At 41.0% G+C, this 27,874-nt stretch overlaps 1 protein-coding gene across 8 annotated transcripts in view; it reads right to left on the reverse strand.

Annotated features, from left to right (window-relative positions):
* Positions 1 to 27,874, reverse strand: part of Sh3kbp1 (SH3 domain containing kinase binding protein 1) — a 333,950-nt gene that overhangs the window by 91,271 nt on the left and 214,805 nt on the right. For all 8 annotated transcript variants that reach the window (XM_036174398.1, XM_036174396.1, XM_036174397.1 and 5 more), the window contains 2 exons: positions 14,142 to 14,217; positions 766 to 860 (listed from right to left, as the gene is read on the reverse strand). In XM_036174398.1, coding sequence (XP_036030291.1) covers positions 766 to 860; positions 14,142 to 14,217 — 171 coding nt within the window. The remainder of the gene's footprint in view (positions 1 to 765; positions 861 to 14,141; positions 14,218 to 27,874) is intronic.

Raw genomic sequence — 27,874 nt, forward strand, 5'->3', positions numbered from 1 at the left:
TTCTCATTGTACTCAACCATCATAAAAATACCTGTACTTCAGAGAAAAACACTGATCTAGGAACCACTTGACTAACATGACTTTTAGCTACCAGTGTGGTGAGTGGCATTGCATGAAAGGAGAAACTGTGAGTGGTCAAGACCTTATCAAAGTGCTTTGCTTCACAAAGATTTTATAGCTCTCCAGGTTTCTACACGGCACTGGCTGTAATGATAATAAAATAATCCAACCTTCATAGCCAAACAAGACTAGCAAAATTCTCTCTGGCACTCTCCCTGTCTTTGATCTGAATAGCAAACATTCTTTAAGGTTTTGCTGCTTGTGAAGCATGACGAGCCTTTTAAGAGCCCCTCTTGGGCCCCCGATGACACAGGGCTTTCAGCCTGGCCTGTGCAGAGGATGGAACCCACAGCTAAGTAGGCTGCCTTCTGGGTTATTCCTTTCAGGATAGACTCTTCTGCAGCTGTACACAAAGAGCTATTGGATTTTCAAGTGGGTTTGTTTTCTAGGCTAGCCTGAACAAAATGAAAGATGCGAATTTTTCTCACAAGTTCGAGACCATAAAACAGTATTTCAAGGTCTAAAACAAGCCAGGTATGGTGGTACGTGTCTATGATCCCAGCACTTGGCAGTTTAAGACCAGCTTGGGCTATCTAACAAGGCCCTGTCTCAAAACAAAACAAAATGGCTAAAATGAAAACTTATATTCTCTAGATACTACAAAGCACTTTACAACTTAGAAGGTGGGAGAGAATCTTTGTTTACCTTATTGATGAGAGTCACTATATCTCCTTCCTTGATTGTCAATTCGTCATCATTCTGTGCCTCATATGGAAATATTACTTTGCAGTAATCCTTGGCTGTAGGAAAAAAAGAAAATACAACCTTTAAGGCACTTCATCTAATGAGCTGAGCCACATTAAACTCAAGAAAAAGGTATGCTTAACAGGATAGTTCAGCTGCATAAAGAATGGATTACCCTCCAAAAACTACCTAAGAGTGCTTATGGTGGGCTCATGCATATTTATCTCTGCATTTTACCCTCCTGAATCACAGAACATCATGAATGCCAACGGGTTGATTTGCTTTTCTCAGGTAGAAAGGCCACATGGTGTCCTTCATCTTGAGAAAGCAGATGTGTACCATCTGATATGTTCTGAAAGAATAAACATAGGCAGACCTGAATTTTGCCTTATTGCCTTATTGCATATATTACAAAACCAGAAAAGGGGGTCTTTATATCTGTTATAAAGCCAACACAGCAAATAAAACAATGAAAAATTACCTTATTATACTATGTATTAAGAGATAAACACCAATGCATTTGAATGTTAAAAACATCAACTATAAGCAACCAACAAATACTGCTAAAACATTTGTGTGTGTGTGTGTGTGGAGCTGAGGATCGAACCCAGGGCCTTGCGCTTGCTAGGAAAGCGCTCTATCACTGAGCTAAATCCCCAACCCAGCTAAAACATTTTTTATGGAGCTCTCTGTAGGATGGGTGAATTTATTCATGTATACCTCATGGTCTCTTTGTACAAACCTGCTTATTTTTGATGGGGCTATTTATGAGCAAGAAAATATACAGTCCTCACAGAAGAGGAAAAAAATACTTTGGCCATTCAAAATCAATTCACATATGTACAGAGTTTTATGCTTTGAAACTATATCTGATGTGAAGTTAGCTCTATCAAAAAGCACCAGATAAGAAGACAGTGAAAACCTTTATAAGAGATTTGGGAGATATAGACTTGGCAAACCAGGCTTTCAAGACTCAGGACAGAAGGTGGAAAGAAAAATTCAAAGAACTTAGTATTTTCTAGAGCAGACATTTACTATATTCTCCAGTAGAGTTCAAATCTCACAGTTTTGACTATCATTAGGTATTTCCTAAGGCTACTTTCTGCAGCTACATCATAACCTACAGCTATATGCCTGAGTGTCAATTACATTGTCCCTAGTATACTTTATATCACCAAAATGCATTATTTATGTTGTTGAGCATCCTATCAATCAAAGAGAGTGACATATAAAATAAAGGCAGTCCAATGATCCATAATAAGACACAGTGTGCTCTAGGGTTGATATGGTAAGGGGGAAAGATAGGGAGAGGGGATCACTTTACTTCTGTGCAGATGTTCTTGGTTTCTGTCCAGTGGCTTGAAGATAGTAGTTATATCCCCCATCTGCATGGTACAAACTTTCATTCTTAGGTTTTCTGGGCTTTCTCATGGCTTTTGCTCATTAACCTCTGCTGAGAGGCACCTGTTCTAAATCCCATTGAGCCCATATTCTTAAACTTAGAGAATCATCCATGTGCCACCTCCCTTTAATTAGAAATAGCAAAACTTCCCCAAGTCTGAATTGGTTAGATGTACTAAAGGGAGGGAAAAGTTAAACATCTTAAATTGGATAATGACAGTTCTTCATCACTTTTCCAATTGACTCTACTAGTGAAATATGACTTCCTGACCTCAAGACTTCAAACATGAATACACAGTATTATTAAAGAACTGTCCCACAGAGTCCCAACTTTACATATAACTCTTTGGATAGAAATCAGAAACATTTTTTGGAAAGACTATCAGTTACTCATGACCAACAAAGAAAGAGCATGTCATATTTCTCTGTCTTTCAGAGAAAAGGTTAATAAAACATGATCAACCACTCTGGATTAACTTCCCAGCAGCCATTCCCAATCCCATTCCTACTGCACAGAATCCTCACTTGCTCAGGTATATTCTGTCCAGGAAAGAAATGTTAATCTTCCATTCGGGTACTAACCAGTGCCAACCCTGCTTAGCTTCTGAGATCAGGCATGTTCAGGGTGGCATGGCCATAAACAAATAAGGTTATCTTACTCCCCTTTCTTGCTGATTTGTTTAGGGGTAAAATGTGATCTTCCAGTCAATGAAATCATAAAAAAGCAATCTTTTAGAGATGGCATTGTTAGATTTTTGTTCCCTAGAGATGGAAGGCAAACAATTGCCTGCCTTTGGTCATTTTGTTTGCAGTGCTAGGGATGGAACACAGGGCCTGGGTATGCTAGCTGAACACTCTACCACTGGGCCTGATCTATGTACCTTGAGGCTTCTAACACTGTTTTTTTTATTCATTGTTGGAAGACAAGACAATGTTTGTAATCATATTTGAACAGTACTAGTAAAGTCAAGAATTTGATCCCAAGTCCTGACAGTGATGGGCTACCTTTCAAATTCACCAGCTTCAGAGGGCCCTTTTCTCTGAACCTCTTGCCCTGAAGCTTAGCAAATCAATTGTTTTCCACTGTTTCGTGATCCAGTAGGTAAGTACTAACTCAAAACAGAAGCATACTAACATGAAGAAACTTGATACAAGTTATCATCTCAACATTTTCTTACCATCACTCCCTACCAAAAAAAAAAAAAAGGCCTCTTCCTATATCATTTCCTTTCTCTTCATCTCTCACCTCCCTATTTCAGGGCACTGCCTATAGAAGTACACCATGGAGTTCACTATAATCACCATAATGGAAATATTGCTAAGAAAGAGCACGTGTGCTTTTCAATTATTTCATAGGGATATTTTATCTTGTACTTACAAGTTTCCTGTAAGCTAAGAATGGCATGTACCTCTACATTTAAAAAAAAAAATCAAACAGGTTTTACAGAGGAAATTCCCATGAGTAAACTAGGGTGAGGGAGGGCAATAGAGGGGAGGGGATGGGAGATGAGAACATTAGGGAACAAACATGAGAGTCGAGCTGGGGGAGGGACAGAGAAGGACAACAATGAGATATCCTGATAGAGGGAGACATCATGGGATAAGGGAGAAACCTGGTGCTAGGGAAGTCCCCAGGAATCCACAAGGATGACCCCAGATTAGATTACTAGCAATAGTGGAGAGGGTGCCTGAACTGGCTTACCCCAGTAATCAGATTGGTGAACACCCTAGCTGTCATTATAGAGCCTTTCTCCACTAATTGATGGAAGCAGATGCAGAGATCCACAGCCAAGCACCAAGCCAAGCTCCAGGAGTCCAGTTAAAGAGAGGGAAGAGGGATTACATGAGCAAGGGGAGTCAAGATTACGATGGGTAAATCTACAGAGACAACTAAACCAAGCTTGTAGGAACTCATGACCTTGAGCCCGACAGCTGTGGAACCAGCACTGGACAGGACTAGACTCCCTGCATATAGGAGACAGTTGTGTAGCTGGGTCTGTTTGAGGGGCCCCTGGCAGTGTGGTCAGGATCTATTCTTTGTACATGAGCCGGCTTTCTGGATCCCATTACCTAGAGTTGGACACCTAGCTCACCCTTGAGGCAGTGGGGCGGGGCTTGGTCCTCAACTGAATGTACCAAGCTTAGCTGTCCCCACCATGGGAGAACTTACCCTGTTGGAGGAGGGGAGGAGGGGGAGTGGGAGAAGAGATGAGAGGGGGAATCTGTGGCTGGTGTGTAAAATGAATAAAAAATTAAAAAAAAAAAAAACAAAAGAAAGGAAAAAATCAGGTTGTAGTAAGTATAAGTTTGAAGGAGGGGAAATAGAGGCTAGCATTATAAAGATAAAGGAGAAACTAGAACAGGAGGGTTAAGTAGAGGGGGATGAGATAGCAGGGGTAAAGGAAGGGGTACGAGGAGAAACAACTAACTCTAATGGCCACTTGAAAGACCATATGGAAACCTATTACTATAGAAGCCTCCTCAATTGTACATATATATGCAAAAAAATTAATGGGGGGAGACAATGCCCCATCCAGACATTTCATGCCACCTAGTTAAACTTCCCATGCCAGGAATGGATTACATCTAGTTGAGTCACTGGTCAAAGGGTCCCTACCATGCCCACCTCTAAACATCACAGGCTATTGCCAAGGCCATTGGTTGCTCTCCATAACCCACAAGGAAGGGTCTACTGGTGAGGACACCACTTAATTATTCTATTGAGCTGGTGCACAACTAGAAGCTTTATCCTTACTGACTAGAGTTCATTCTCCTAGAAGGTACTTTGTATTCTACCAGTGGAGAAAAATAATCATCAATATTGTCCAGGTACAAAACCTGTGACCTAATAATCGAGACTTCCTGCAAAATACACTGATCCAGTAGTGGCACAAATGTTATGGGAGTAATCCACCACTGGATTTAAGACCCACTCCATGAGATGTAACCATACATGATACTGCTAAAGTGACCCAGAACACAACACTAGATAGGTCATGGGATCTAGGGGAAAACCAAATACTATTTTTCTAAAATGACCTCCTAATGACATACGGTAGGTATACCCATAGATCAATGTCTTACTGGGCCTTCATCAGAGAAGCCTTTTCCTGCTGTAGATTTTGTTTTGTTTTGTTTTTCGAGACAAGCTTTCTTTATGTAACAGCCTGGGCTGTCCTGGACCTCACTCTGTAGACCAGGCTGGCCCTGTACTCACAGACATCCCCCTGCCTCCCAAGTGCCATAGTAGATGATTACACCAATCAACTGATGGCAGTGGATGTGGCACTGTGTTTCCCAGGAGGGCAAGATGATATGTGTGCAGAAAAAAGTTCAAAAACAAGGGGCATTTGGTACACTCTAAAGAAGAGGATAACTCTAGATCCTTTTGGACATGGAAAGAGTCTAGGTTTTAAGTAAGTAGCAAACAGATTTTAAAAAAAGGACTGAAATTACTTTTTGCAGGCATTTCCCATCAGTTCATGAATTTGATGGATTTAATTAGACTGAAATCAAGTCGGAATGAACATACACAGAAAGAACTAAAGGCACAATTTATACAGCAATTGAGATGACTTTGTTGTTACTTTCCCTTTGGATGATTAAAATACGTTAATAAATTAGCTAGCCTAAGTCTAAATTCCTTTCTTCTTAAGGCTTTTTGTCTTATAGTCTTCAAATAATCTGATAAGAAGCAAGGATTCTTTCTAGAAACAAAATGAAGCATACGAACACATTTAAAGGGGAGAGAAAATGAATACAGCCCAAGATTCATGGACTCTTCTGACCTCATCACTCCCAGATCAAGAGTGCCTCACACTACTTTAATTACAGCTTTCAGCTTTTAACTTTTTAAATTTTAGTACATTTATCTATGCATCCATCCATTCATACACAACACACACACACACACACACACACACACACACACACACACACGGTACTGAGTACAGGTGGATCTCAGAGGAGAACTGGTGAGAGTTGCTTCTCTCCACCCACCCAGTGATCTCCAGGGATGGAACTAATGTCTTCCGGCTAGGCAGCAAGTGCCTTTACCAATGGAGTTATCATGCTAGCCTTGTTTGCTTTTGAGACAGGATCTCAGGTAACATAAGCAGGTGTCAAACTCATCATATAGTCCAAGTTAGTCTTGCACTTTGTGGTGATTCTAATAGCCTCTGACGTGCTGGGCTTGCAGATGTGCACCACCACACACGGACAGCTTTCAAGTTTTTAAGGACCTTGCTCAAGTAAGAATCACGAAGAACTTCAAGCGTGATTCATCCTCCCTATCCCCGAAACATTGTTTCAATCTCTAGACTTTTGGAAATTTACATGTTATTAAAAACAGACCAGACTCCCTTCATCTGGTTTTATAATGGATTAAAAGAAAGAAGACACCTTAAAACAAATGAGCAAAGAAAATATCTTTCTGCTTAAAAAAAATAAAGAACAGAACAAACAAAATAAACATGTTTGCAACCTGTTTATGTACATGAGGATAAAACTTTAAATCCAGAACACTCTCTGGGCTCACTTTCAATCTATTAAGATTATGAACCCTTAGTGCCCAGACTCTGGTAGAAAGAAAGCTCCCCAGACCTTTGGGCAGCAATGGAAAGTACCTTATCATGACTAAAACTAGAGTTTTATAATGTCTTAAGGGAAAATGAAAGAGAGAGCTATGGGCTAGAGGGATGTGCAGTGGGGAAATGCCTGCTGTGTAAGAGGAGGACCCAAATCAGATGAGCAACATTCATGTAAAAGCTGAAGGTAGCCTCATGCACCTGCCTGTAAGCCCAGTGTTGGGTAGGGGTAGGGGAGACAGGTGGATCCTGGGGGCTCTCTGGCCAGCCAGTCTAGTTGAAATAGTAAGCTTTAGGTTCAGTGAAACCATGTCTCCAAAACCAAGGTAGAGTGAGTAGAAGACTCAGTGTCGACCTTTGACTGCCAGATACATACACCAAAGCAAGCACAACTGCACCCATGTGCATGTACGTACACACACACACACACACACACACACACACACGGGGGGGGGGGGGATCAACTCTGTAATGTTGAGTTCCCCTAACATCATAATCAGATATTCTTCCCTTCAGGGGATGCATATTCTCTAAGACACTACTAATTTGTAGTTTTAAACAGAACTTCTGAGAACAAAATTATAGCAAATAGATGACCAAGGGAGAGAAATAAATAACACACAGGTATATGTCAGTCAAGGCTGTTTTATCACTCTATAAGCACTAAAACCTTTTCATTTTCAGAGCTTTTAATACTCCGGTATTGCATGTAGGGGTGGTATTCTATCATGCTCTGAGGACAACAAACTTAGGTAAATAAGACTAGTATCTGGCTGTCAGGGAGCTTATAATAAAGTGGAAGAAATAAAGTATGCATAAGTCTAGCTCTTGACAAGGTGAGAGCAGGGAGGGGATGAGAGCCACAGCCAGCTTAAAGCAGGAAAATAACCTACAATGTCGGAGACATAGAACCCCATCGTTCAAGTGGAAAACAGCAGTGGAATTTACACAATGCTAGGGACACTGACCAGAGGAGCAGGACTTGGGGGTTCAAAGCCATTTCTCATGCTCAAAGTTGTGTGGGACATCTGCTCCTACAGCCTCTTAGATCCCTTTCCTGGGATCTGAATCTTCAAGTCCAGAGTAGGATGAGGAATCTACTAAATACAAGCTCTGCTAGTTCCCATGATCAGGGAAGCTTAAGGCACCCAGGTCTCTAAGGTTCTCATACTTGAGTTGGCATCAGCCCCAGACACAGGGCTTAAAGAAGCAGATCACTGGACCTGACCTACAGAGATTCTAACTCGGAGGCAGGCCCTGCAGATTTGTATTTCTAGGTTTCTAGGCTGTGCTTTTGCTGCTATAGGCCCTGAAATGCACTGTGAGAATCACTATCTAGTGACGTGCATTAGCTAAGATGCAATGCTAGGAAGGAGCCTAGCAATATCAGGGACAGGGAGGATGGACCAGTGCAATAGTGGTGCTGTGGCTGGTTGGGCTACATGCTATATTTAGACAAGACCTTCAACTCTGGGTCATATTTTGAGCATCCAAGAGTAGTGGGAGGGGTCAAATATATACTAGGCTTACTATAAAGTCAATAAATGAGTGTTAATTATGCATCAAGGAGCAGGGTGGTTGCAATAGCACCCTAACAGAACTTGCTACAAGTACATTAGTAGTTTAAAACTGGGGCTCTGCTGTGTTGTATAAATGTGTCCTATAAAGTCCATGCACTTGTCAATTTAATCACTAATGCAATAATGTTGGGAGATTTTGTTTGTTTTTCTGAGATAGGGTTTCTCTGTGTAGCTTTGGACCCTATCCTGGAACTTGCTCTGTAGACCAGGCTGGCCTCTGTCTCCTGAGTGCTGGAATTAAAGGTGTGCGTCACCACTGCCCAACTGTGAGATTGTGTTGTTTTTTTGTTTGTTTGTTTTGTTTTTTTTGTTTTTTTTGTTTTTTTTTTTTGGTTTTTCGAGACAGGGTTTCTCTGTGTAGCATTGCGCCTTTCCTGGATCTTGCTTGGTACACCAGACTGGCCTCAAACTCACAAAGATCTGCCTGCTTCTGCCTCCCGAGTGCTGAGATTAAAGGCATGCGCCACCACCGCCCAGCTGTGAGATTGTTCTTAATGTGAGGTTTTTAAGTAATAAGGACTCTACTCTCATAAATGGATTCACATTGATTATAAAAGTGGCTAAAGTTTATGAGTTCAATGTTTTACCTTTATGTGTATATGTGTGCGGTATGTGGGGGATATACGTGTGTGTGCCCATGGACATGCATTTGAAAACTAGAATAGGATGCTGGTATTGTCTTCTATTATCTTTGCCTTATTGCCTTGGCATAGGGTCTCTCAACAAGTCATAAGCTCACCATCTTGGGTAGGCTGGCTGGTCAGAGAACTATCTGAACTTTTGCAATCCCAGGACTCTTTCTTCAGTCCCCAACACTGAAGTTAAGGGCATGTGCAGCCATGCCTGACTTTATATATAGGTTCTGGAGATTTAAACTCAGGTTCTGCCTGGTGGTGGTGCATGTCTTTAATCCCAGCACTTGGGAGGCAGAGGCAGGAGAATCTCTGTGAGTTTAAGGTCAGCTGGTCTACAGAGTGAGTTCCAGGATAGCCAGAGCTGTTACACAGAGAAACCCTGTCTCGAAAAACCAAAATCAAATAAATAAACAAACTCAGGTCTTCATTCTTGCAAAGCAAGCATTCTTATCCACTAAGCCCTCTTGATAGCCTGATTTGTTTTGTTTGAAAATAGTATCTCATGTAGCCCAGGTTGGCCTCAAACTCATGTGTAGCTGAGGATGACATTGAATTTCTGACCTTCCTGTCTCTACTTCTAGAGTGCTGTGATGACACAGACATGCATCATCATGGCATTTTGTGTGCTGCTGGGGATTGAACCCAGGGTCTTGTGCACAGTAGACAAATACTCTGCCAACTCATATCCCCAACCTCTTATTCTTTCTGGCCCATGTGGTACTTTTTACCATGTTATAAAACAGCTCGAGGGCCCTCACCAGACATGTTTCCTGTATCTTTCATTCCCCAGTTTCCAGAACCATGAGGCAAATAGACTTCTATCATTTATAAACTGCTCAATCTATGGCATTCTACTGCAACAGAATCCAGACCAAGATAGGCTTTCCAAGGGACACTGGCAATACCTGGAGACACTTTTGATGGCCACAACTGGAGGGTGCTACTGGCATCTAACAAACAGAGGTCAGGGATGCTGCTAAGTACTCTGATGTACATAGGACAGTCCCCACAACAGACAATGATCTGGCCCTCATGTAAGTACTGCCTTAGTCTCCATTTCCATTCAGACAGGGAAATGAAACTCTGAGTGTACAGTACCATGTTTGTCAATTCCAACCCAATGGCTCCCCTTAGGAAGAAGCTGATGGTTCAATTGCCTTTGGTCTTCGACACTGCTGGGAATTTGATTTTCCAATCATGCCACAAGTATTAATTATAACACCTTTTACTCTCATGTTTATAAAAGAAGCATCGCTTCAAAAAACTAAAATGAAACCCGAGAAGCAAAGGCTTTCTGTTCTAGCTCAGAGCGGAGGCCCAGGCACTGTTCCTCTCATGGGAAGTTATCTTCTACTCAGATGGAACACTTGGAGATGTTGGGAGAAAGGCTAGCCATCAGGAAAACAGGACTGAAGTTGAAAGGTCGGCTTTAGACAACTTAAGTAGCTGGGTCCCATCATAGGAAGACCCTCACTTTGAATCTAGAGAGCAGATGTATTGGGGTGCTTCCTAGGAAGAGAGGGTACATTGGGGATACTGAGCATGAAGACATCAATGAATATGGAGGAGATGTGTTTCATATGGGATGTGTCCAAATCCCCAGGACCAGAATGAATAAGCTTTGGGTAGAGGAAGTGAGCAAAAACCCTACAATGTCATAAGTCCTTTAAAAGTCTCCATTTACTCAACCTCTACTCACTATGACATAGACAATGAGTCTATGGCACTGTTCTATGCTGCATCATGGCAAAATCAAATACAGTATCTAATCTAAACCTAGAGGGATCAATGATCTAATGATGACAGTGAGTTACCATATGTCATTACCATAGACAACAATTTCCAAGAGGCAAGTCAATGATGATAGTGATCTCAGAGGTAGTGTTTGTGTCCAGTTACTGAGTGAGGTGTAACAGGGGAAACACAGCCTGTGTCCCACTCCCACCTCCAACCATACTTTATTCAGACATCTGATCTGACCTTGTACAAATTTTATCAGGGAGTTTTATTTTCCAAACCTACTTGTACATCTAGAGCAGTGGTTCTCAACCTTCCTAATGCTGTGACCATTTAATATAGTTCCTCATGTTGTGCTGACCCCAACTGTAAAATTATTTCATTGCTACTTCAGAACTATAATTTTGCTACTGTTCTGAATCGTTATGTAAATATATGATATGCAGGATATCTGATAATGTGTCCCCTGTGAAAGGGTCATTCTACACAGGTTGAGAAACACTGCTCTAGAGCCTTCTGAATCTATAAGGTTGAATTAACAGTTCAGAAGGATACTGAAGAGCCCTATCATTTGGGCCATGTTTCTACCCCATAAAGACTACAAATCTGCACCAACCATAATAAGAAAAAGGAAGACACCAGATGTGATAAGCTGAAGGCACCTCGGGGCATTTTGTTATGAATATTTAGATAGTTTTCCTCTTGTTATGAAAATTATGGCAATCTGTTCCCCAGCATGAGTTGCTGATGAATTCTAGTATCATAAAAGCCTTTTGTTTGGGGGTGGGGTGGGGAGAATATTCCCTGCTTAAATAAATCAGGATCACTCAAAAAATCCCAACTCAAATGAGTATTTTTGAGTCATCTTAACTCTGGATCCTGATGTGAGCTGTGGTTTAGTGTGCTGAGGAGGCAGCTGGCAGGAAGAAGCAGCCTTCCTCTGTGCTGCTGGGCATCTTTTGCCTTGGGTTTCTATTTCAGGCCAGAAGGAAAAGGCAACGAAGCTGCCTGGATAGCAAGCTCAGGGATATTTCCAAAGGCTGCTCAACACTCTGTAACCTTCTACCTGAACACAGATGTGGCCTCAGCATTCAGAAAGCAGAAACTGGTCCAAGAGTTGGAGGAATTCTAGCGGCCTAGGCTTCTGCTAAATGGCAATCATGGGCGAGCAATTACCCTAACCTTTCTCTTGGCAAGGAAGGCCAGAGGGAGACTGTGTACAATATAATTCAGCTTTGAGAATTCCTGGTCCTCAGATCCATGGAAAATGCCCAACAGTAAACAGTAAATCCCTCAAGGCCTTGCTGACCTGATGCCCACTGACATATTAACATTGATGCTCAACAGTACCACACACTCTCACAGAACTGTTCACATCTTCCTTTGGTCTCTCTCATCAGACTGCTCAATGCTTTGGAGTGAAAAAAATCTTCCACAATGAGTCCTAAGGCTTTCAGGACTGATTGAGAGGATAAAGATGCTAGGAGAAACCTCAGGCCTTTTCTTTGTCTAGTGCAACAACACTCTGACTGCATACATAAAGCAGACCATGAGAATAAAGACGACCAGAGAAATCAAAGCAAATAATTTATCTGAGGTCATGTTAGTAGCTAATAACATCTGGTCCTCCTAGGACTCTAAGACCAAATACTCCATTTAGTCTCTGTTAAATTCTTTCTTTGTGAGTAATCAATTCCCTGACCATGATGCTTCCAGAGAGTCAGGTACATGGATGTGGCTCACTGATATAGGACTGAACAAAGCATGGGTTAGGGCCAGCATTCTACCACATGCCTAAGGTAGATGAGCATCTGCAACTGTGTACACCACCTAGGCCAAGGAGCCCATCTTAGGCCCTGTGAACTCAAGTTTCCAGGAAACAAGGCACATATATGCTGAAAGCTCTGCAAGGCTGACTGGTCATTTCAATTCTGTCTGTGAAGAGATGGAACAGTGTAGATCTTTGAGCGTCAAAATTATCTTCAGCTACCTTCATTCCTCTTAATAACTATGTACCACCTACCTCTGTATAAGGTGAATTTCAAAGGAAAAACCTTTGAAAAGTATACTTAGCAGATCACTAGCATCCACAAATCCAAAAGCTAAGAATGTCATCAGAGAACATCTAAAACCTAACCTGCCTACCTGCTGTTCTCACTGAAGTATTGTGTAAAAGCCTTCACTTATGACTTTCATTTGCTCTGTGGATATAAAAGGGCTCATGTAACTGTTTCTGTATTGGAACAGGTCATGCAGAGCAACCTCAATGCATGTTCCCAAGCTATGGCCACTCATATTTGGCTCAGCAGAGACTATCTCTGTGAGAGCTGTGGTTTTCTGTCAAGGGCTTCAACATTACTATTAAAATACACTGTCCAACATGGTCACCAATAGTGAGCACTACCAAGTGTGACTGCTACTCTAATCTGAGATACACAACACCTACAAACCACACATACCACTGTGAAGACATCACACTGAGAAAAAGTATAACACATTATTCATAATTTTATAGAAATCACATATTGAAAATGTTATATGTACATATACTGACTTAAATACATTAAAATTACCTTTCAATTTTTAATGTGGACATCAGAAAATTTTAAATTATATAAACGTTTCATGTGATAGTTCTATTGGATAGCATCATTCTGAAATGAAACTAATCTCTTCCCATCTACTCACTTAATCCTTCTACAATACTTGAGTCTCTTGCCTGAAGATGCCATAGAAACATCTGAAGACATTCAAGCATAGATGTGGGGCTGGAGAGATGGCTCAGTGGTTAGGAGTGTGTACTGCTCTTCCAGAGGACTGGAGTTCAGGTCCTAGCATACCCACATCAAGTGGCTCAAAATGACTGTTACTCTAGTTGCCAGAACTCAAACGCCTCTGATCTCTGCAGGCACCTGCATTCATGTGCATCTATCCCCATACAGATACACATGCATACACATAATTAGAAAAAAAATATTCTTAAAAGATGTGTTGAGGAGGCCAGCATAGTGAAAGAAGAGTAATGATGGCTGAGTGATTAGGTGTCTCTACTGGAAGATCCAGGAATCCCTAATGTGCAGTACTTAGCACACTCCTGGGTCCTTGGGACATCTAACCTGTGCAAATATGGACAAACTCTAGATTTGCATGTTGCTGCAATGTATGTGCCAGGATCAAACTGCCCACATGAAAAATAGAGGAATTCTGATTTTAACTTGTCCTTCCAGTCTACTCATGGAGAGCTAAGGAAACACATTTGTGTGCATGTGCACATGTGTGTGTGTGTGTGTGTGTGTGTGTGTGTACATGTGTATGTGTGCACACGCACATGCATGTTTTAATGAATACAGGACAGCTTCAGAAGTATATAAGGATTTTTGGTAATTAAGGAAACTCACTCTTTGTTCTGCTGTCCATTTCCGTTTTTGATGGATCTGGAGCTGATGTAGCTGGAGGTAACTTCTTCCCAATTGTCTGAGGAAGGAATAAGATGATTTACACATCAGGATGATTCTCTTCATTAATCAAAGGAACAAAATCAAAATCACAATGAGAAAATCCCCAGACCTGGTTCTAAAACCCACAGCCACGCATTGAGACTGCTCTGTGGATTGGCTGCCACATATTGATGGATCTTATCCTCAGTGACAGATAAAGAAAGGGCAAGATGATAGAACAAGAGGGCTTTTTCCTTGAAGGCCCTCGGTGCCTTCAATGTTCTTTCTCTCCATACTTTTCCCAGGTCTATTATCATTTTGAATAGAAAAAGGTACAGTTTCCCTCATTTTATGACAAGCGGATCAAATATATGGAGGCCCAGTGCCTGGCCCAGTGCAGATGCTCTAAAATAATCCTGTAGTGGAAGAATGAAAACAAGTGGGAAGAAATAAAGGGAAGGAATATAGAGATGAGAGCTCGAAGAAGATGGTGGAGGGATAGGATGGTGGACAGGCAGGCAGAAGCTAGACTGTCCAGAACCACTGGGCCTTACATTAACTCCTTCTTACCATCTAAGATTCTACTTACCTTGTAAGTGTAAGCAAAACTTGCTTGTCCTTTAGAAAGAATATACCTATCTCCTAAAACAAAAGCAATCTTACCCGTTGATTAGTTCTCAAAGATCTAAAAGGTCCACACCTCAGACCCTATGCACACTGATTAGTTTTGTTTAAACAAACAAACAAACAAACTGAACGAAACACTTTGATTTCCCTCCCCCTTCATTTGAAGCTAATTCTGTTATTGTTATTTATGAATCATCCTTAGGAAAAACTGAATACTGTCTCTGCCTGAAGATGCTCCTGAAGCCACAGGCAGTTCAGAACCCAAAGCAAACACAGGAAGAAAACAACCCAAGGATCCAGAGCTGAGAGCTGTTCCCACCCTTCCCTCTGTCCTTGCCCCCATGGAAACATGATTAATGGCTAAAGAAGTGTCCAGTGACATGAGAGAAACGGTTGTCACAACCAAATAGCCAGGTGAATTGACATCCCCAACAATGAACTCACTGGGAAAAAACAAACTTCTCTGTCCCTTGATCATAGGAACAGCAATAAGCTGTGTCATTTAAAAAAACTGGCATGGTTGAATTTTTCTTCAAATGAAACTAATTTCCCATTTTTTTATTTGAAAAGATTCCTCATGTTGCAAATGTTGAAACTAACATTAAATATGAATAAATCACAGAAAGAGGAAAAGATAAATCAAATCTTCAGACCTTTATGAATTTTTAAAAATGTTTGTGACAGAAAGCCTTTGCATTTTACACGGTGACATTTTTATTTAGTGCCACAGGCTTTCTATATTGGATAAAAAAAATGAACACCCCAAATAATATCCCACTCTTCTACCACTAAGTACTCAAACTAATGGTATTTTATGGTTCCAAGGAAACATCAAGGAAGATGAAAAAAAAAAAAAGTTTGATGTTCTTCTGCTAGAAGGTCAAATTTGATGAAGAAATAGTCCGTGGATTACAATGAAAAGTCAGGAGGGGACCCGGAGGCTCTGGAAGCATCACTCACTATTGCTCTTGTCCAGCCTGCTGGAAGCATGCCTGCCAATCTCTTTGCCTCTCCCTTTGGGTGGCAGGGGCTAGAATAAAGTTTTACTCCCATTAAGACATTAGGGAGAGGCAGACAGAAACAAGGCAAACTTCTGTTATCCCTGACAGTGAAAAGAGAGGATCTGGAAACGCAGTAACAGCAAGGGACTGTTGCCCATCTTAGCTTTGGTCACTCTCCCAGAATAAATAAGCAAACAAATAAATAAACAATTGCAAAATGGAGACATGAAATGAAAATCTTGGGCTTTAAAGCAGAAATAGCTTCTTCTGGAGAAAGTCTTACAGATTTCAGAACCTTATAATTTCTCCTTTGGTAACCAAAGAAAGTGCTGCTTTCATGCCTGACCAGATTTACCAGAATGTCCAAGTTACTAGACACCAAGAAAGGGTACTGGTTAAATTCACTTACAGAAAAAAATGAATGCACACTTAGCTTCTCTTCAATGTTTCAGAACAATCCAGTGCACTGGCTTCCATGAGTCCCAGCAACAGGGGTCACAGTGAAGTTCGTATTATGGTCATCTTCTGGGGGATGGTGAAACTTACATCCTTTGCCTTTGTGGACCACAGTCAGAAGTCTAGAGGGTAAGCCATGCTCCTCTCCATTCAGTTGGGTCCCATAGGGATTCCAGAGATGGAAAGCACTGCGGTCCTTCTCTCTCTGCTAGAAGAAGCTACACTGGCTAGTTAACCGGCAAAGCCACTTAGCTGGACACATTCCCAGGCCTTGCCCCCAGACCTTCTCAATCAGAAACGCTGGGGACGGTACCCAGCAGTCTCTGAGGGAACACACCCTTCATGGGACTCTGATGCATGCTCAAGTTTGAGAACCACTGATCCTGATGTAGCAGGAATTCTATTAGTGAGAATTAAATGTCCTTTATTGGATTAAAAACTCTGGTTCCTGTTTCTATACCTAGATACAGTATAAAACATCTCTTGATGTTTCTTCATCTCCCTTTCCACAACATGCTCTGCTCTCTTTCTCTTTTCTCCTGGTTTCAAAGCTTAATGTTGCTACTTAAACTACACATGTACATCTACGCCATATGTAACTGAAGCTCAGCTACAATGCAGGTCCACATACAACATTGACATGCACAAAGAAAACAGGGCCTCTCATGCTCCTCGAGGGCAGCAAAGGTTAGGCTTATTCTTGGTTGTGGCAGAGGACTCAGGACCTCCTCTTAAGGCCTCTTTCACAGTGGCAATTTCTCCCCCTCCTGAGTAGCATAAGGAAGATGGTTTGTCCAGGACAAGCACACTGAAGCACCTGGGGTTGTGCTGACATGGCACAAGGCATAGTTCCTAAGAGATCAGCTAGCAGCCACATCTCACTGTGTGACTTCAGAAGGAAGACTCTCGAAGCTCTGCTCTCTAGCTTGGCCCTACATTTCCTTTTGCCTTCTGTGCAAGTGCCTAAACATCTCCCAGCAAAAGTATCCATGCTGATCTGGTGTGCTTGTGCCCTGACCCAGAAGCCACTACTTGGAATGGCAGTAGACAGGTACATAGAGGAACATAAAGAGCTGAACACTCCACAAATAGACCAACACGTTGGCTATGCTTTAAGACTCGGTAATTATCACACTGGTACCACTTTTTACCTACAGCCCAAACTCCATTTTAAACCTAATTTAAAGGCTAGAGAGATGGGTCAGTGATTTTAAGAGCACCTAACTGCTCTTGCAGAAGACACAGGTTTAGTTTCTAGTACCTACATCAGGCAGCTGACAAACACCTGTAACTTCAGTTCCAGGGGATCCAATGCCCTCTGCAGTCTGAGGACATCCCGCACAAACCTGATGCATATAAATTCATGTAGATATATAATATATGCATAAATAATAATAAATACATTTTAAAACTAAAACCAGGGCTAAAGAGATGGCTCAGCGGTTAAAAGCATATACTACTCTTGAAGATGACCCAGACTTGTTTCCCAGAACCCTCACAGCAGTTCACAACTGTCAGTCACTCCACTTCCAGGAGGTCTGATGTACTTTTCTGGCCTCCATGGTCATTGCCTGCCATCCATGCAGACAAAACCCCTATAATGTAAAAAATATTTTTAAAGTATTTTAAAATAAAACCTAAAAATCAGAAAATATATTCTTTTGAATATTTAATAATATAAATAATATAAATCCATCTCCCTCTAGTTCTTGCCAAGAGCACTAAAAATTTTGGTATGCATTCAGGGGCAGGAGGTGGGGCATCTTGTCTACAGTGGGAGTTTCAAACACATGTGTTTCTAACTCTACAAGATCCAGTAATACAGCATCAGAACAGATAAGCACCATATGATTTCAATTAGTAGAGTAAGTAACATTTTCCCTTTTACATGCCAAGTTAAAGACAATCACTGGATTTGAGTCCAGGGAAATCCAGTTCCCAAATGATGAATGTATCTGTTTCTCTTTGTGACTGTGGAATGAGAGTATAGCATCCCGCTCAAATCGCTGGTATAAAATCACTCTTCTGCTGGTATAATTCCGTTGCCAACTCCCTTGAGTGTAAAAAGTTTCATCTCTGAAGTCCCACACATAAGCCTTGCAATCCAAAGGCAGGTCACTGGGGTAGAGGCAGAGACTCCCTGCATCCTAGCAGTTGGCAGCTGTTCTAGAAGTAGGTGATGGTCTGAGAAATGACATGAAGTCATTACTCATGCACTCACACAAAGGCAAACACAAGGGTAAAACCTGAGATCGAAGATAGCGCTTTAGTGTTATTCATTATGTAACAATAGCATCTGATAGTACCTTTTCTCTTCCTGTCCATTATGGATTCATTAGAGCTTCTTCAATATGAGGCAAGAAAACAGACAAGAAGGCAGGAAGCTGTTGAGCACTGAGACACCAACTTTGTGGAGCTGGTTCTCAGTATTGTGTTGAGGGGTATCCAAGAGTGCAATATCCTACTCATCTCCAGGAGATGGAGAGATACAGGGTACAGGACCCAGTGATGTAAGTACAAAACTGAATCTACATGTAACTGTATCTGCAGCTTTTTAGTTTTTGTCTTGCTCCAAAACTCTATTTTCAAACTGTCCTTTCATGAACACCTAACGACTCATGGCATTATGAAAAGTCTTCTTGGCGTTCCATAGAGAGTGGTAGGAACCAAGCATGTCAATGGAGTGTCTTGTGGGCTCCCACTGGAAGGCTCTCAGTTGTGTGTGTAACTGCCAATTTGCTTGCATTTGGTGGACCCCACTTTAACTGTATGATATCAACAGAAGATATGCCACAGTAAAATACATCTCGAAGTTCTAAAAATAAAAGGCACAGCCTAGTACATGTAGTTCTAGTCCAGAGTCAGGGCTAGCCTTTGAAATACCTTCTGTGTTGCTATGTCAATTCCAACTTTTTGGGGTACACTCTCTGAAGTCTATCTTTTAAAGTTAACAATGAGCAAAACAAAATGCTGGGCATGGTGGTTTGTGCCTATACATTTCAGCACTTGAGAAGGCTGAGGCAGGAGGATTATTCAAGGCCAGCTTTGGAAACACAGCAAAACCTAGTAGCCTCAAATAAGCAAAATAAAGACATAAAAGTAAAAGTTCAAAGATAATTAAATTTTTTCAGATTATGAAATTGAGCTTCAGACTTAAGAGTTATTTAGATGACTTTCATTTACCTGAGTTGTCTTGGAAATTTAGAATCCAAATTCACTGAAGCTCTTTGCCTACCCACGGTTGACTCCTTGTCTGATTCATGGTTGCTTTAGAAGCACTTTTCAACTCTAAAACATTTGGCAGTTTAAGTATCTTTGTTTCAGAAATTGAGCAGGACCTAGACGTTCATTTTTCTCTTATCTTCACAAAATTTGAGGTTAGTAGTGGTTGCCGGGTAAAGCAGGGAGCTTGGGCTGTCATCCACTCCCCATTAAACCTAGCACAAGCCTCTTGACAGCAAGTACAAAGAGAAAAGACGTCCTCCTTGGCAAACCAGAGGACCCCACTACCTCAGTCATCAACATACATCAATATACCCCAGCCTGGTCACTGGTGACAGCACACCGCCTGCTTTCTCTCTCTCTCTCTCTCTCTCTCTCTCTCTCTCTCTCTCTCTCTCTCTCTCTCACACACACACACACACACACACACACACACACACACACACACACACTCACTCATTCACTCACTCACTCACTCTCTCTTACTTCATTCTGAAATAATCTTCAGAAGTGCGTTCCCTTACAATGCTCTACTAACCAATCAACTAACCACCAAAACACTTAATCCCTAACTTGGTACATTTGGAAAACACTGACTACTGATTAAGTAGTTACTATTGAACTTTATCCTTAAGTTTGTCTCAGGGTATTGCAATCTTCCCTGAGCATAGAACACCTTTTGACAGCCAGTGAGACACCACAAGAATGAGCAGTCTATAGAATAAGTAGGTAAACACCATCCCTTTCCTAAGTTGTCTCTGTGTCCTAGAATCATGACTTGGAACTCACCTCTAATGACTCTTGTCACACCTTCCAGTGGATCCAGCAACAAAGTTCTTATTGCATACTCCTCCCTTCCTCTTTGAATCTGATCTAGAGCTTTTTACACTCTCAGGGATTACTTTAATCATTTTTCAGACAAGGATCCTGCCCCTACTCAATCTTCTTTATTGATCTGTCATAAGATAATTTTCAAGCACCTTCTACACTCTCTTAACACGCCTGCATTGAAGCAACCAGAACACGTACTGCTACTTTATTACTAATTGCTCATGCAAATCTCCTGTACTGTCCAATGTTATGTCAACTTGACACATAAACTAGAGTCATCTGAGAGGAGGGAACCTCAATTCAGAAGATGGCTCCATAAGATCCAGCTATAAGGCATTTTCTAGTGATCAATGGGGGAGGGTCCAGCCCATGGTGGGTGGTGCCATCCCTAGGCTGGTGGTCCTCTGTTCTATAACAATGCAGGCTGAGCAAGGCATGAGCAGCAAGCCAGTAAGCACCACGTCTCCATGGCCTCTGCATCACTTCTGCCTCCAGGTCCCTACCCTGTTTGAGTTTCTGTCCTGATTTCCTTCAATTATGGACTATGATCTAGAAGTGTAAGCCAAATAAACCCTTTCCTCTCCCAACTTGCTTTTTGGTCATGGTGTTTCTGCAGCAATAGAAACCCTAACTAAGACATCCCCAAAGAAAAAATTTAAAGATTTACTTCTAATTCTTACATCTTGCTATATCTCCTCATAGTTCATATATTCTCTTAGCCTCTCAAGACTAATAGCAAACATTCTTTAAATACAGCATGACCTCTTGACTCAACTTAGATTCTTCCAGCAGGGCTTCCAGATTTCCCCTTTTAATATGCTCATAAACAATCTTTAGTATCTATCATTCTACTACATACATATAAATATATTTTATGTTTATGTCTGTATATACGTATAAGCACATATATACATATATATGATACTCATATTCATATATCGAGTATTGATATATAGAGTATTGCACATAAATAGAGAATTAGTCATTTGTGTGAAGAATTTGAGCCACATTCTGCTCTTTATCATTGACTCTACTTCCTGCCAGGATCTGATGTGGCTCATTTGCTTGTTTATGGAACACCTTCAAAAGGCAAAAAGGGCCATACAACAGTAACAGGAAGGGTGATGACTGCCTCTTTGTAAAATCAAAATAATTTTTTAGAGAGTTAGGTGAGGCTTCCACCCATGCTTAAGTGCTCAATGAGGTGCAGAATGTAATTCAGACAATATTAAAATCAGAGACATCGGCTCTCCAAACACTTAACAATATATGAAAATACTGTTTGTATTTTACCATCACTATTCCCTGGAGAGGAACCTGCATGCCAGCTTGTTAAAGAATCATGTTATTCACAGATGATGAACAAGTCAAAGTGAATGTCCACTCCACGTACCACTTTTACAAAATTCGGTTGAATTATACTTTATACTTTGGAGACTATTTTTGCTATTATAACAGATAAAGAAAATTTATAAACACTCCTACCAGAGAAATGGCTTCTTATCTTTTGATTAACAATACCTTCATTTTACATGTATCTGGAGAATTTAGGAAGAGACTGGGTAGGTAAGGGAGAGAAAAGGATGGTATGGCACCTGTGAATGATATGTGTCTGGTTCCTCATACTTTAACATTAAACATGGACTAAGCCCCAATGTTCCCATGAAGCAATTATATGAAATTTGCACATAAAGATCCATTCCAGTTCTGTGCATTTCTTTATATAATCACAGCACAGGCCAGGCTATTGCCCTCACCAACTTCAGTACACATGGGCACATTTCACTGGAAAGGTTCAACTAAACTCCAGCAAATAATGTATTAGCTTTCACCAAAGTTTTCTATGGACCTGAATCCCACTTACTCATGAGATTTTGACATACTTGAGGCAAAGCTACTTTGTTTTTATTCACTTTTCTTTTTTTCATCATTTTCATTTTATTCAAAGTTAAAAGGACAAAACAACAATTCCAAAGAATGCAGTATTTATATGTTGGGCCGAGGAGATAACCATTAATAAATGTGAGGAAAATCAAAGAAACCCAGCAATGTGCAAAATGAGGACATTAGAAAAGCAAATATTTTCATTTCCCTCAACAGGAATAATTCACATAAAAGGCTGGAAACCACACCACAGTGACAGAGCTAATCATTTGGGGACTAACAGAGGATCTTATACTGTGTATAGTCTTTTTTTGTGACATTTCTAGGAGTATACATTGTCACCTTAGTAGGCAATATCAGCATCATCATGTTGATAAGAATTTCTTCCCAGCTGCACACACCCATACACTTATTCCCTAGCCATCTGGCTTTTACAGACATTGTATATTCAACCTCAGCCTCAGATATAATCCTTATGGAACTCCTTAGACATGGGCTGACCCTACCTGTGGCTGCCTGTGAAACACAGCTCTGTATTACAGTGTCATTTGGTTCAGCTGAGTGCTTCCTGTTTACCACTCTTCTACTCCACACTCATGTTCTCCAAAGTCTGTTGATGGGAGCTTTCTCTTGTTGTGAGCTTCCTATGTTGGTGGCTGAATGAATTGTTGGACATTTACTGATTATATTTGTTAATTCTGTCCTTCTATGGACCAAATCAGATAGATCACTTTTTCTGTGACTTTGACTGTCCTGTCCAAATGTCCCCATTAATGGAATCATCCCCTCTATCTCTTCTGGCTCCATTATTGCGGTCACAGTGTTTTTGATAGCTGTCTCCTATTTACATTCTCATCAGCATCCTGAAGATGCGCTCCACTGAGGGCCGCCACAAGGCCTTCTCCACCTGCACATCCCACCTCACTGCAGTCACTCTCTACTATGGGACCATTACCTTCATCTATGTGATGCCCAAGTCTAATTACTCTACTAAACAGAACAAGGTGCTGTCTGTATTCCCTATGCCGAACCCCTCATCTACAGTCTGAGGAACAGAAATGTGAAGGATGCTCTGAGGAAGGCAACTGCTGGAGTATATTCAAAGACCCTCTTCTTTTTTTTTTAAATTTATTTTTATTTTATGTGCATTCGTGGTTTTGCCTGTGTGTGCCTGTCTGTGTGAAGGTGTCCGAAGCCTTACAGGCAGGTGTGAGCTGCCATGTGGGTGCTGGGAATTGAACCTGGGTCCTCTGGAAGAACAGTCAGTGCTCTTAACCACTGAGCCATCTCTCCAGCCCGACCCTCTTCTTTTAATTCAAGAAATTTGTGATGATTTCCTTTAGTCATGTCACACTTAGTATCCATCAAATAATGCTTAACTTATTGCTTGCTATTAAGTTCTGCTTCTTAGCACTAACTCTTACCTTTATATAATTTTCCTTTTAACACTAAAATGAATACTTGCCTCAGTAGTGCATTCAATGCTGGCTACTGCATGTGCAAACATGAAAGGCTCAGAGTCCTAGATCATCAAGTGAGTTCTGGATTAGCAGCAGGGTCAGACTCATTAGATAAGCATCACAGTCCAAAGGGATAAACAGTACAATAAACGCTCATACAAATGAGGAAAAATAGTTGTTAGCCAATCTACGTGAGCAAATAAACCTCGAAGACAGCAGCAATGAGGTTTGTGCTAAATTCAGAAAGATGGGCAGGAGTTGGCCTAGGAATGTAGTAGAAAAGGTGTTTTAGTTGAAGAAAGGCAAGTAAGTAAGGCAAGAATGAATGCAGGAGCTGGGTGCAGTGGGTAAGAAAATCACTTGAGTCATGAGCAGATGGTCACAGTGTGATGTGGGTGGAGGCAGAGAGAGTAGCTTAGGCCCCCAACCTAGCAAGGTAAGTTACAGCCACTATTACAGTACTTTGTGACTTATCCCCAAGACATCTGGTCACCAGGAAAAGTAAAGAGAGGTGTGATGATCCAATTTGGGATATGACTGATGAGAGATGAAGAAGAAACAAAAGGCTAAACTAAAGCGACAGTGAGGAGGAGGCCTGTATCCTGCAGTTAAAGCAGTGAAACTGGGCCTGCCTAGTCACAGCTCACAACCGCTCCGGGCACAAAGCAATGACAGTTACCTGGTTTGAATATGACAGAAACACGTCTCATTTTGTTTTGCTCTTGAGTCTACATGTATGCATACCACATACTTAGTAAGTGCCAACCACGTGCAAAAAGACAACAGTAAATTCACACTCTAAGGAGTTAGTCACAAAGACAGGTCCCTGGGCTCAGGACCTAATGGAAAGGGTCAAAGAAGACATGTTTCTCTGTGCTCTGCTGCTAGTGCGGAAACTTAGTGGCAAAATAATAGGTTTTGTAATAGCTTTGAACATTTAGCTTCCTGTGAAAACACCAGTCAATCTCCCATTTGAAAACTAAAACATTCATATATATATATAAAGCTCTTTACATATATAAAAACACATCTTTTTTACCTGACAATTTTAAAGTAAATTGTTTAATCGAGTTTGTCTCCTAAAAATTCTTTTCCTAGAATGAATTTCCAGAAAAAGCATTCCCTCCTTCAGAGCATGGAAGGAAAATGAAGTAGCGTAAGTCCGGAGCAGGTCCCACTTGGAGTCATGATTTATCACACTGTTTTCAAGTGAACCCAATCTTTAAAAAAATCGTAGAGCACATAATGGAGTACTAGTCAGCCTTAAAAAGGCAAGTCTGACACCATAGCATGAATGATCCTGATGAACATTATACTAGGTGAATGAAGCCAGTCATAAAAAAGAAGCCCAAGGAGTGGGGCATGAACACAGAAACTCCTCTGCATCTGTGGATTCTGTGTCCATAGACACAGTTACTCCAGAGTTAAAATCCTTGGGAAAGATGTTGCCTCCACGTTACATCATCAGATATTTTTCTTGTCATCATTTCCTAAATAATACAGTATAACAACTATTTATATTTTATATGAGATAAGTATCATAGGTTTTTATATCCATTGGTGGGAGCACCTATAAACAACCCCCATAAATATCAAAGGATGACTGTATGGTAGAATTCCATTTATTCTGTAGTGCTGGGAATTGAACAGACCTTCGCACTTTCCAGGCAAGTGCTTTAACATTGAACTATAAGCCCAGCTATACATCCATTTATATGAGTTATCTATGCTACTAAGTGTGGTCTCAGTCTTTAGTGAAATACTCCTCTAAAAGATAACCTGCTGACTCCATAAAGCCATTCACCAAATCTGGCTAGTGCCAAAGTGGTTCTGGCCTTAATATTGTAAGTCATTCTTTATTTTCATCAACATCTCCACAGATTTCTTAACAAATAACACTCCTTTTGAATAATCATATGGGCTCCCCTAACTTACAGGGCAGAGAAAATACATCCAAAGTTATTTAAGGCCTGAGGAGATAGTTCAGTCCATAAAGTGTTTGTTGTATAAGCAGGAAGCCCAGTGTGTGACCCTCAGAGACCACATAGAAAGCCAGGTAGGGTTGTGCACACTTGTAATCCCAGAATTGAGGAGGCAGAAATAAAAGGAACTTCTAAAGCTCACTGGCCAGCCAGTCCAGCCTGTTGTTAAGCTCCAGGTCCCATTGAAATCCTGTCTCAAAAAGCAAGATGAACATCAATCCTAAAAAACAATGCAGGAACTAGACCCCTGGCCTCTAGACACATGTGCACATACATGTACACATATAAGATATTTAAGAAGGCTGTATGGTGTTATTTTTAGGTATTTTATTTATGTATTTATTATTATTTAGGTATTATTTTTTATTACGACTAAAAATACGAGTTTCTTGGAGGTCAGGTACACACCTGATATGTCTTCTGTGCACATAGCAATAGACTTAGAAAGGTGACTCCACTATATTTCAAGAATAGAAATCTTAGTGAGGCATGCTGGCAACATGTCAGCAATCCTAGCATTTGGGAAGCTGATGGAGGAGGGCCATGAGTTTGAGGCTAGCCTGAGCTATACAGGGAGTTAAAAGAAAAGGTAGGCTGGAGAGAAGGATCATCAGTTAAGAGTGTGCATTGCTCTTGTAGAGGACTCTAGTGTGATTCCTAGCACTCTTGTCTGGCAACTCACAACCACTACAGTTCCAAGGGTATTCAATGCCTCATAAGCTTGTCGTCATTTCCTAAACAATACAGTATAACAACTCGTGACAATGGCTTTCACGAGCACCAGTACTCACATGTACATGCATGCATGTGAGCACTGGCACACAAACACACACAATTAAACATAATAAAGTAAGTCTTTTTTTTTTTTAAAGGACTGGAGATGGTTCAGTAGTAAAGAACATTAGTTGCTCTTCCAAAGGACCCAGGTTTGATTACCAGCACCCACGTGGTGGGTTACAACATCTGCAACTCCAGTTCCAGAGGATTTAATGTCTTCTGGTCTCTGCAGGCACCAGGCACACACATAGTACATATGCATACATGCAGGAAAAAGCCCATACACATAATTAAATACAAATGAAAAAATAAAAGAAACATCAAAAACAGTCAAGAAAAGAATAGAGATTCTCTGAAGAGAGGTCAAATGAATGGAAAATCAGGGCATCCCTGTCACATGTCAGCAGGACAAATTCAACAATGGGGGCAAATCAAACCCATACTCTGTGCTTCCCATGAAAACGTCTCAGGTGACAAGACAGAAGTGCCCTCCCATGTAAGAGGAGATCTTATTGTCCTTGACCTTTGGCTTCTGACTTTTTCTATGTCTGCTTCATTAACTAGGATGAGAAGATACAATGGAGGAGGGCTGTCCTGGGCACCTTTAAATCCTTCCAAATACCTTATGAATTAAATAAGCTAAATACTCCTTGGCAAACAGTGATTCACCATCTATCAGAAAATAGCCTCATGGGGGTGCTAGGAACATCACAGTGAAACAAATCAATCCTTTCTTTTGGTATCTAGTAATAAATTTGTACTGAGTAGAAATGGTCTCTAAAAGCGGCTTCACTGACTACGTGATCTCAGGCAAATTCCTTCACTTCTCCGTATGTCAGTTTCCTCTTCTGAAATGAAGGTAATGATAAAAAAAAAGTCATGGCTTTCCTAGAAGGATACAATGACAAGTATGTAAAGTGTTTGTTGTTGGATTTTACTGAATTAAAAACTCGGTCTGGCTCTAGCCACTGCTCAATATTTAAACTGCTTGCCACACAAGTTCAAGGACTTAAGTTCAGATCCCAGGAGCCCACATTAAATGCCTGGTGAGCTGGCAGCCTGTCTATAATAGTAGTTTCAGAAAAGTAGTTTCAGACAGAGATCCTGAGAACAAGCCTCCTATCAAGACTAGCCATATCAGAGAGCTCCGGTTTGACTGAGAGATCCTGCATCAATGAAGAAGGTGAAGAGGAATCAATCAATAAAGGATTATTACCAATATCAACTTCAGGCTCCTACATGTGCACAAATACCTTCATACACAAAGAAGGCACGCATACATACACACACATGCACACCACATATAAATGAAACAGGGGAAAATCAATCATCGTATTTCCTTTATGTGAATTTTAGGTTTTTGTTCCCCCAGTGGTAGGCTAGCTGCCCATTCCTTTGCTTGGGGACAGGAGAACAGCTTTTACAAGACAGTCACAGAGCAGAGATACGCCCGG

Source organism: Onychomys torridus, chromosome X (genome assembly GCF_903995425.1).
Source record: "Onychomys torridus chromosome X, mOncTor1.1, whole genome shotgun sequence".
Taxonomy (NCBI): Eukaryota; Metazoa; Chordata; class Mammalia; order Rodentia; family Cricetidae; genus Onychomys; species Onychomys torridus.